Here is an 11793-nt window from a genome sequence, read left to right as displayed (position 1 = left end):
GGCCTTGGCCTTGGGACTGTCTTTGGCCAAGAAAATGTGGTGGTTCCCAGCCTAAATCATGACGAGAAGAAGCCTGGACTAGTTTGCTGGAGGAGGAGACCAGGTGGAGCAGAGCAACTTGCAAAGCCACCTAGCTGACTCAGAGACCAGACATTGGGCCAAGCTGGTTGAGGTCCACAAAATTGTGCTGTTGACCCATAGACATACGAGAAAGAATAAAGGAATCTTGTATTAAGTCACTCTTTTTTTTTTTTTTTTTTTGCAGTACGTGGGCCTCTCACTGTTGTGGCCTCTCCCGTTGCGAAGCACAGGGTCCGGACGCGCAGGCTCAGCGGCCATGGCTCACGGGCCCAGCCGCTCGGCGGCATGTGGGATCTTCCCAGACCGGGGCACGAACCCGTGTCCCCTGCATCGGCAGGTGGACTCTCAACCACTGCGCCACCAGGGAAGCCCTCTCTTTATTTCTTGACTGTGCCTCAGCTCTCCAACACAAAAAGCCTTTTTGAAACTACCTACCATATGAGGTTCAAAATATGGTATGATTAATATTACATCAAAGATGCTGACAGTGTCATGCCTAAGGGCCACCTGACAGGAACATGACCCATCAACAAAGGAAGTAAAGGGTAGGGAGCATGCCTGATTTTCTATACTCCTCAGATCCAGATGTAGAGCTCAGGTTCAACAGTATTGTGATTGGCTAGCAGATACAACTAACAGTTTTGTTAATAGTAACCAACCCAGGAAGGTTTTTGTAGAATTTGGCACTTATACATTTCATGACCCCAGAAACCTGTGTGGAAAGGGTTATCCATAGAAACATTTAGTGGTTTCTTAAAATGTTTGTTCCTGACTTCTATACAGGTATACTTTGATCAAAATGTGAGTCATCAAATGTTTTTGGATAGAGCCTAAGGAAAAATATCTTTTCTCAAATGAAATATTTTTTTCATTTAATAAAATTACTTATAGGACACTAATAAAGATTAATGACAAGATTTCTCATGACACTTGGAGTATTAAAATGTGTTATGATTCTCATACTTTCCATGTGTTTAAAACATGTTATACACCTCAAAAACATGTACAAGTTATTAAAATATAGCTGGTTTTCTTTAATACCATCATTTCATTATATCAGAAGGTAATCACTGGATGGTGAATCCTTTACACATCATGGATTTGCTCCCTAAGATATGCTCGGGTGGACATTTTCTACATTGTGATGGAGACCTGGGCTATTTGTTTCTACAAAGAAAATGCGAAGCATTTGACTGAGGAATTAGGATGATATGGAACCTGAGACCACACAAGCATTTCATGTAAAGGGCAAAAAAGCAACGACTGTTCAGCTAGAAATAAGTTATTTTATTTTAAAACACATACAGATTAATAAATATTATTGGAAAACTTAATAAATAGCATTTTTATTTACATAAGGCAATTACAACATGCTATGACTACTTCTATAAAGCAAAATATAAGCAAGTCTTAGTCATTGACAAATGGGTGTGTGTGCTAATTGGAAGCTTCCCTGATACATTTACATGAAAAAAATTTTATGCAACCAATCAAACATTTTACATTTTTTTATCTAGTCTTCTTCCTCTCTTTCACAATTATATTCCATTTTACAAGAAAGTAATAGTTATCATTTAAAAAGGCAAAAACACTCAGGAATGCTACTGGAAAAACAGTACCCTTAAATTTTTCCAAACTGCAAAAACACTGACATGGCAGGGGGGAGCAAATTATTATAGTCTGACAAATAAAAGAAATATTCTGTACTTTTCAATGTGACCCTTTGGCACTAGTGGTTTGGGAGTTCCTGACATTTACCTGGTGTCAGGTAGTTCATGGTCAGGGCTGAGCCGCTTGGAAGCAGGAAGTTCAGCATCATTCATTACAAATTCAACGCAACAGAATCAATCTGGTTCACAAGTCATTGATTCTTCTGCAGAACATAAACCTTTGCAGAATGTCAGAGAAGCTCATCACACCATCAGAATGTATCTCTCAGTGCAGGTTTTTAAAGTCCTTGCTTAATTTCCATATTTTACAACAGAAAATATAAAACCCTGCCTTTTAAAACAAAAAAAAAGAAAATTAAAGCTTCATGGAATCATGCAGACTTTACACCCAGTGCTTCCTTTGCTTACTCAGTGCTCGAAGCTGTGTGTCTACAGCATGGTCCTGAGCAGACAGGATGCATGGTGCATCGCTCCAAAGGAGTCCTGCACATGCGCTCTGGTCTGAGGCTACCAGCACAAACTAAACATGTGAGTGCTCTAACACAGATTTGGAGACCCATCCCACCATTTAGAGGTAGAGAAACTGAGGCACAGAAAGGTTAAGTGACTCACCTATAGTTGCACAATTCAAGGAAAAACAGAGAAAAGAACAAATAAATCCTCCCCGGCTCATGCACTGGGCCCTAGACTATGCTTTTTATCACATTGGGTACATTTGAAATAGATGTTTATTTACATGATCATTGTTCTACTGAATATCAACTTTTCACTAGACAATATGTTTTTGATGTAACACAAAGTTACATTTTCTTAAAATATAATTCTTTGTTGCATTTAATAGCATGTGAGAAATGTGTACGAAAATAAATGAGTAGATATTGGGCCAAATTCTTGTTCCCATTCCTAAAATTCTTAATCTTTTCAAGTATATGATGGAGGTATAAGAATCTGGCCAGATGTGAAAAATCACCTTAAAATTCATCACCAGTTCAACTGTGAGGCGGAAGTGAGGAATACATATAGTTGAGGTATTTTATATGATAAACTGTTTTATGGTGTGACTGGTGTGCAAACTGATCTTTTCTCTTCCTAACTCAAGCTAACAGACCTCTAGCTATGAATATGAGTAAAACATATGAAAAACTAACACAGATATGTCCTTGGGAGGAAGGTCAATGCTAAGGAGTTAATGTTACGTTTTTGGTCCCTGAGAAGGTGGAACACCAAGTTTCCATCTAATCCTGCTTGATAGGTGAACTACTTCCGCGGTGTCAGACACAGTTAAGGACAACTTCTTCAGACCACTGAAGCCAATCAGACAGTCAATGAACAGATCTAAACTAAAGCTTCTTCTCTTTCCAAGTTCCTACTCAGTCCCAGGAAGTCTAAGTCAGGATCAAGTAGGCATCAAAGAAGAGTGATGGGCATAGCTCTGTAGACTGCTCTTCTGGGTTAGTTGAGCAGCTTAGAAAGGAGAGGTGTCATCTTCCAGCAAGAATTAGGCAGCACGACAGTGGCCTGTGATCAACACCTCAGTCTCCGTGGACTCATCTACGCGTGTAGACAGTGCATCTCGAGCACTTTATGGATGTCTAGGAACTGGCCTCTAGAAGGGAGCGCAGTATTTACAAAGAGCTGAGCCGTCGAGGAAGAAGGAAGGTGAGAGGTGACTGCATACTTCAACAGTGCTCTCTTCTATCAGACGTGAAACCCAAAGAAAAACCCAAAGACCAATCTACTACAGCTGGAATGAACCTCTGGAAATAAAACTGCATAAATCAAATTGGCCTGAGAAGTAGGACTTGAAGGAATATTTCTTATTGCTGAACCAAGAGCAGCAAAGTGTATTTCACTAATTTTCTAATGTGAAAAGACCATAATAACATCTGAGTGATGATTCCCCCTGAAGGTCCAGCCGTGGGCAGTTCTTGCTCCCCATGTGACAGGGAGCAGACTGCCCTTCTCTCCGGATCCTTCTTTGCAGAGTTGGAGCAGTCCTGCAGAACAGCAAAACACCCAGGGTGGTCTTCGTGCTGGGTTTGGGTTAGAATCCTTAATAGGCCCTACACTTGATCACTGAGCAGAACAGGAAGCAATCTTTTTAAATGCAAAGATTCAGATGAGAAAACAAGGCATTGTCCAAGTAAGACAGGAGAGAGATGGCCTATTTAAGTGTCTATCCAGAGCAAGCCTGGATATCATATCACAAACATATGATTTTAGAGGAGGCTTGCTTTAATTGAAGATAAAACCCAAAGAATATCATAATAATGAAAATGTTTTATATGTATTTACTTTTGGAAAGACCAATATAAGACCTATCCCCATTCTGGGCCCTACCCTTCAAAGCTTTACTTTTTAAATCTTTTTTTGTAATTCCAAATTATAAAAACATGAATTTGTAAAATAAATACTATAAGTCAGATATTAAACGCTCTATGTTAAACTTGAAAATTAGGCTGTTAGACTGCTGGTCATGTCAATTACTTCCAGGCTAGAGTCACACTTTTGGAATACAATGGATGATATGAACTGTGTTCCACTGGAAGGGAAGTTGTGTATCCTACCAAGGTAATTTGCTGAACAGATGTAAACTTGGGAGAGTCTAACTGTTCTGGGACTTATCACCTTCAAGAGGAGACAAACTATTACTACTTTGAGATTCTATTTTACTCTGAAAAAAATCATAGGGAGATAATCCAGAAAATATCACCTCTAAGTATCTATGGAATAATCATGGATTAACTGTAATCAGGAACATCAATAGATGAATTTAAATAAACTAAGCTTCACATGTAAACTGTAAACAAAAAAATGGTAATTTCCATATGACACATGGACTTTCTCATTATACTTGTATAGCCACATGTATTCTCTGAATATCTCATACTCCTTACCTAGAAATGATTTTTATGCCTAAAAGTATATTTATACTCCTGCATTATACTTTCAGAAAGTTCAGTTCAATAAATTAAGGCCTGCATTCCTAAAAATACTGATGATAAAAAACAAACCTTCACGAGCTGATAAAAAGAGTAATGCATTTTTTGAGCATTTATTAACTATCAGTTACTGTAAGATTTAAAAAAATTTTTTAATATTCTTGCTGCTGTTAGTTCACAGATCACTTGACAACCCATGATCATCACATGTACTTTTAATTCATAAAGGTGTTTTTTTCTCTATGTTAAACTATCCTCATTTAGTTTAGTCTCTTTGTTCAACACTTTAGGGAACTATTCCTTAGGTCTTTAGAAATGTTCTTTTTGTCTGAAAAAACACTTTTTTTTTTCCTATTGACATTCCTTAGTAATTTTAATTGGGTATTATTTAATTGGGTATCACCAAATCTACCTTACCCAATCCCATCTTTCAACTTGGCATAGCTTCCTATTTAGATAAAACGGTACACATGGGACCTCCCTGGTGGTCCAGTGGTTAAGACTCCAAGCTTCCACTGCAGCGGGCACTGGTTCGATCCCTGGTCAGGGAACTAAGATCCGTCATGCCGCATGGTGCAGGGGTGGGAGAACCACTGCAAATGAAGTACATGATATCGTGATGAATATCTGCATCACTCTGTGCTTTGTTCCCATTTAATGCACATGCAAGGTTACTACAGATAGCCAAATGACCTCTTTGATCCAAATACTGGAATAATTAATGGCTATTTTGCATTTCAGAAGTTTGACTGAGGAATTGTAGGGTGCTCTGCCATCTCAAACAACAGGGAGATGGCTACAAATTGTTTTCATTTTTGCTAGAAATTCTTTTGAAAACTATGTGTGTTCCAGTTTGTAGAATATAGCCTAAGCTTAATTGTGTCCTTTAACTTGTTCCTGAATGACAGGGAACTCATATGTGCTATTGAACAGTTACTCTCTCATTTAACAGCCTTATTATCAAGTTAAATAATTTATTTCTTCTTAATGGCCACAATGCTTGCTGAAAGAGAACATGGATATATTTAATACTGGATCCCAGTTACGTTAGACTGAATGCAAATAAAATACCTCATGCTACTTAAGTCAATTGTCTTTAATTGAACTATAACTACATGCTGAAAGGGTTGATTTACTCCAATGTGCCCTTAGTCTTGACTCTCTTCCAGTGAATGAATATACTATAATGTCTAACTGCTTTGAACATTTATGTTTTGAAGAGTGAAATATTAAAGTATAATCAAGGAGGCTGCATTACTCTAATCTAAGAGAACATACACACAGTAATAGTCAAATTAAGTGAATAGTTCAAGTAATAAAGGCACTGAAATTGATTGGAGCTATTGAAAATCATCCTGCAAATGGAACAGTATATCATTTCCATTCACTCTTCTCTCTCTGTTTGCAATTAAAATGTCTAGGAGTTGGGGGTAGGAGAGTCAACACATCAGAGGATTAAAACCAATTAAATGTATATGCCTCTGATTTGGATCCGACACCTGAATGTTATACATGCTTAATGCAAAATAATAAAACTACAGACACATTTACTGTAGAGTCAGACTTCAAGGCAACAATTTCTCCCATTTCCAAAGTAAGCTTCTAAGTAAGAATATCTGTTCCCCTGCAAAGACTAATCAGAAAAGGCCCATTCTATTTAAATAATGATGACGTGTTTTAAAAGCAAAGAGTATTCATGAAAGCTTCCAGGTTAATGGCAATGAACATAAGATTCCTCTCATCAGAGAGAGACGACACCCAGGCAACCACTGAGCAACTTCAGAGTACAGAAGGCTGTGCCCCCACCCCAGTGCTGAGCAACACATCCTCACTCTCCACCAGCCCATCCATTAATATACAGGCAACCCAACACCAGCGATTTACGGTCTCTTCTACTTCACGACGAATCAGGACCAGAAGCCACATCCATTTCCTGTTCCTCAAGCCATCCAACCCCCTGTTACATCCTAGTCTGTTTTCATATTAGATTTGTTCATCTCCCCAAGGTTGAAGTTGAACTCTTTGAACACCTGTATAAGGACAATCCCAACGGAGACAGTGGTGAACCCGCAGGCCATGCCCAGGAAGTCCACCAGGCCCACGTTGCTCCACTCCCGGAAGAGGATGGCCGAGGCCAGCAAGACCAGTGTGGTGAACACAACGTAGTAGATGGCCCCAAACACAGAGGAGTCGAAGCACTCGAGGGCCTTGTTGATGTACCTGAACTGGATGATGATGCTGCAGCCAAGCACGGCCAGGAGCACCAGGCACAGGCAGAGGGCACGCCGACTAGACGGATTGTTGTGGAAGATGTCTTGGGCTGCCAGCCCAATGCCCTTAGTGGAAGGCACGGTGAAACTCCCCAGCAAGGAGCAGATGCTGATGTAGACCATGATGTTGGTGGGCCCGTGGGCCGGCGCGATCCAGAAGATCAGCAGCAGCAGCATGAGCAGCACGATGCACAGATAGCCTACGAACACTGGAAACAAGAGGGCGCACGGTGACCCAGGGGGCGAAGCAGAGCAGCCCTCGCCACGTGCTCCGCCACCTGCCCCCGCCGCTGTCACCGGGGCACCCTACCGCTCCGGATGTGCTTTACCACAGCCCCTGAGCTCACTCCACAAAAGTTATTCCCATCATCACTTTCACCATTCAAACATTCATCGCTCCTATATATTACATGTCAGTAAATAAGTCTTCTCTCTATTAGTAACATTTTTATAACAATAAAAGTCTACACAGATGCTTTGAGATTTTTTTTTCGGCCACACTGTGCGGCACGCAGAACTTCCCCTACCAGGGATCGAAGCCGTGCCCTGGCAGCAGAAGTGCAGAGCTCCAACCACTGGACTGTCAGGGAAGTCCTGAGAATTTTTTTAAAACCATTTCACAAGATGGTCAACTCAACAAACCCTAGGCAGAGAGTGCTCCTACGTGTGGGGTGGGAGAGAAAGAGAGTCATGCGGGGTCTCAAAGGACACACAGGGAAGCTGTAGGGGTGTTTCTGGCTGTTGCAGTGACTGGGGGCTGCACACAGTGGGCAGAGGCCAGGGGTCCTGCGATGTGCAGATGGCCCCACACAATGAAAAATCATCCTGTTCTCCTGATGACTTCGGAATGTCACCTTGGACAGGAAAGCGGAAAATATTTATAATAATCAGAGCTAGAACCTGTTTTATGTGTAAAACAGAGTAATTTGGCAAGGATTTAATATACATTGAATTTTTCAGAACTTCAACAGTTATACTCCATTTCAGAAGATCCCATTGCTGGGAGTTCCCTGGTGGTCTAGTGGTTAGGATTCCGGGCTTTTGCTGGCGGGGCCCAGGTTCAATCTCCGGTCAGGGAACTGAGATCTGGCAGGCCACCTGGCGTAGCCAAAAAAAACAAAAACAAAAAAGAAGATCCCATTGCTGATGGCAAAATCCTTAGTGTTTGAGTCAATAACACAACACCTCCACATCGGTCTGTTTTGCACCTGCCAGATTCACAGCACACACGGTGTGGGGTCTGCTGGCTTTAATATGTCTTCTCCTATAGTTGTACCTGAGCATTCCATTTTATTCCAAAGTACTGTTCTTAGGGCATTATGTTGACTGCTATTATATGTACAAGGAGTTGTATTTTCCATGAACTTCATTTCCAGATTGTAAAGGGGGTGCCAGGCACTGGGCCTGAGGGCTGGGAACAGCCTGGACATGTGTATCAGCAAGCAGGTGGTGGGAGCCCCTCTTCCTCAAGGATAAGAAAAAGACTATGGAGCTCTGCTGCAGGGGAAGATTCAGGAAGATATTACAGCTGAAAGCTGCCTGGGAGCCTGACCTACAAACTGGGCAAGGGGTAGTGGAGGGCAGAGAGCAGCACGCGCAAACGTAAAATACTGCCGAAGTGTGGGCCGTGTTTGCGGAAAAATCAGAAGTAGCTTGAACGCAAGTGCGCAGGCTTTATTTCATAAAAAGCAGCTGGGGGGCTTCCCTGGTGGCGCAGCGGTTGAGAGTCTGCCTGCCAATGCAGGGGACACGGGTTCGAGCCCTGGTCTGGGAAGATCCCACATACCACAGAGCAACTGGGCCCGTGAGCCACAACTACTGAGCCTGCGCATCTGGAGCCTGTGCTCCGCAACAAGAGAGGCCGCGACAGTGAGAGGCCCGCGCACCGCGATGAAGAGTGACCCACGCTTGCCGCAACTAGAGAAAGCCCTCGCACAGAAACGAAGACCCAACACAGGCAAAAATAAATTAATTAATTTAAAAAAAAAGAAGAAGAAGAAGAAAAGAAAAAGCTGGGCCTGAGTGTGCAGTACTTTGGGTTTTCTCTCATCAGGGGGAAGGGGTGGTGGTGATGGCAGTTATGAAAAAAAAAGAAATTATGTCAAAAGTAGATACCAAAAAAAAAAAAGTACAGGGCTCTGTGGGGGCTCTAAAGATGAATTAAATCAGACCTCGGCTCTCTGAGAGCTTCACTTCAGAGGGAAGCATGGAGGCCTGGACACATGGTGGTCCTGAGAGGAGCAGCCTGGGGCCGATCCCGCAGAATGGGCGCACAGATGCGGGGTGGGGGACGGCGTCCATGCACAAGGTCCAGATCCCAGAAGGCAGCAAAGGGGCCACGGCAGCAGGGCAGCCCCGGGGGGCAGCAGCAGACAGTGGTGAGCAAAGAGGAATCAAGGGCCTGGAGGACAGACCACAGCGGGGCGGAGGGTACAGCTCCAGCTGGGAGAACCGCGCCGGAGGCGGCAAGCTCTCTGGCACCACAGCTCTGAGTTACCTGGGTTGGTCAGCTTCTCCTCCAGCTCGGCCTGAGTGGTCACACTCTCAGATTTCGGGGAGTGGATGATCAGCACGACAGAACCCGCACAGCTTAGTAGACACCCCAACTTGCCCAAGATGTTGAGCTTTTCTTTCAGAAGGTAAGAAGCTAAAATGGACCTTCAATTTTAAAATAAGATATGATTAAATCAAACTATCTGACTGACCTGTTTCTTCTAACTGCAGATGTTATTAAAGCTACATCTTCTTTACCGTCACATTTTATTCTTAAATTAGTTTTTAAGTGTACAAAGATTAGGAATTTATTGAAGTTGCTATTTCAGTACAAATAGGATCTTCATGCCAATTCCATGCATAGCCAGTACATAATGATACTATTAACTCATACCACTATATTATTTCAGTAGATATGAAATATACCAGGGTAGAAAACTAAGTTTTATGATTGATCAAAAATAAAAATATTGCCTCCATATTTTTAAAAGTACACAGTCCAAAAAAACTATGTTAAGTAGGAAAGCAGGATATGAAAATCGTTAAAATAATTACAAGTAATTCATGATCAGAACACTTAAGTTAAAATAAATTGAGTGAGAAAATGCACAAATAAGAAAAAATCAAAATGCTAATAGTAATTGAATTATGGTACAAGGAGTATGGGTGATTACTTTTCTCTTCTCTAATATGGAAACTTTTAAAATGTGGTCACATTACTTATTTAATGCAAAAAAAAAAAAAGCATTCCTCATAAAACATCTGTAATCTTAAGACTGGTACAGGGAGGGCACACCAGACCCAGATACCAATATATATATACAGGACTATTTCCATTCATCCTCATTTCACAGATAAGGAAACCAAACCTCAGAAAAGATCAGCACTGAAACCAAGGCCACAAAGCTAACAAGAGGTGAAGCCACGGAGAGGTCAAAGCTTCCATCTTTCCCTTACAGCGCTTTGTGTCCCTGGCCCTGGATAGCCTGGTCCCCAAGGAGACCCATCAGTGTAGCTGGGAAAATAAGCAACATCCCTGAAAGAAACCATACAGGATATAATAATACAGAACTGGATGTTAAACTGGGGGGCTCCACACAGCTGCACGGAGAGGTGGCAACAGAGGAGTGGGCGGCTCCGAGAATAAGAGGTGGGCTGGAGTCAGCCAGGAACAACTGGGCCTATGCCGGGGGAGAGGGCTGCCACGAATATGGAAGAAAGGGGCAGGGTAATCCCGCACCGCGAGGCCAACTCACCTCTTACTGCACTCTTGGTCTTATACCAGAGTACAAATTAAACAGCCCTGCTATAAAACAGTGCGTAACAGAAAACTTGAGGGATGCTAAGGCCAACAGATCAGGAGACAACTGCCATTGAAAAAGACAGTTTATTGCTCACGGTCTCCGAGCTGAGGGCCGTAGCGTCCTATGCAGGACGGCACAGGGAAGCGCTAGTGTTGGTCAGGAGGCGCTGGCGGGTTGCGGCAAGAGCCTTCAGTTCACTGTGGTCTCCGGGGGAAGGGGTGTGTAAGGCAGTGCAAACAGTTTAGCACTGGCCAGAGGGAAGAGCTCAGTGGTGCTTGGGCACGGGCTGTCCCTAGCTGTCTATGACTTGGTCCTGGGGGATCAGCGCAGGTGGGTAGTGGGCAGGAGTGTGAGAGTCCAAAAAAGGAGGTGGCTGGGATGTGAGCTCTGGATCAGTTGGTTTAGATTTGAAACGCATGCCTGAGCAGGAGAACTCCTCCCGAGGAGAGAGGTGCGCGTGCCAGCGGACCCGTGAGCCAAGGCAAGGTGACTCGGGACCGGACTGTCCAGAACGAGGCATGTGCGGCACAGGCATGCAGGGCAGATGTTAGGGCATCCAGTTTAGAGACGCTAGACACATGGTCAATAGAGTGCCGTGTCATTTAAGGACACACCAGATAAAGACGTGGGCAACCGCTTACCTCCTGAGTATGTTCCTCATGGAGAACTAGTCCTTGCCTCCCCTCTGTGGCTGAGCATGGATGACCCCAGGGCGGCTGGAATAGGGGCCATCTACCTAACGGGCTTCCCCGCAGGAAATCCACCAGCTGTCTAGGCTCAAAACCTTTCTCCTCTCACTTTTCCTGGGCTGCAGTTACTAAAGCCTGCTACCTTCTGATCTGAGATTAAACAAAAAGCATACAAAATCTCTTTGACTTAAATCAGGAGTCCACAGACTATGGCTGAAGGCTCAATCCAGCCCTTCACCTGTTTCTGTGAATAACATCTTACTGGAGCACAGCCGTGTCCACACAGTTAGTCTGGTCTCTGGCTACTTTCCACTACGATGGTAGAGGCGAGCAGCTGCAACAGA

General features: G+C 43.2%; 1 protein-coding gene across 1 annotated transcript in view; it reads right to left on the bottom strand.

Annotated features, from left to right (window-relative positions):
* Positions 1 to 1347: 1347 nt before the first annotated feature.
* The window catches only part of NIPA1 (NIPA magnesium transporter 1), a 41729-nt gene continuing 31283 nt past the window's right edge, over positions 1348 to 11793 (bottom strand). Inside the window, exons 4-5 of the mRNA XM_022590510.2 lie at positions 9461 to 9621; positions 1348 to 7172 (exon numbers count right to left, since the gene is read on the bottom strand). Coding sequence (XP_022446218.1) covers positions 6661 to 7172; positions 9461 to 9621 — 673 coding nt within the window. The 3' untranslated portion in view covers positions 1348 to 6660. The remainder of the gene's footprint in view (positions 7173 to 9460; positions 9622 to 11793) is intronic.

The sequence above is a fragment of the Delphinapterus leucas genome, chromosome 8 (assembly GCF_059928025.1).
Source record: "Delphinapterus leucas isolate spDelLeu-1000000601 "Yukka" chromosome 8, BTC_Dleu_Yukka2, whole genome shotgun sequence".
Classification (NCBI taxonomy): domain Eukaryota; kingdom Metazoa; phylum Chordata; class Mammalia; order Artiodactyla; family Monodontidae; genus Delphinapterus; species Delphinapterus leucas.
The sequence above is the reverse complement of the archived record's forward strand: the minus strand, read 5'-3'. Positions and strand labels throughout refer to the sequence as shown.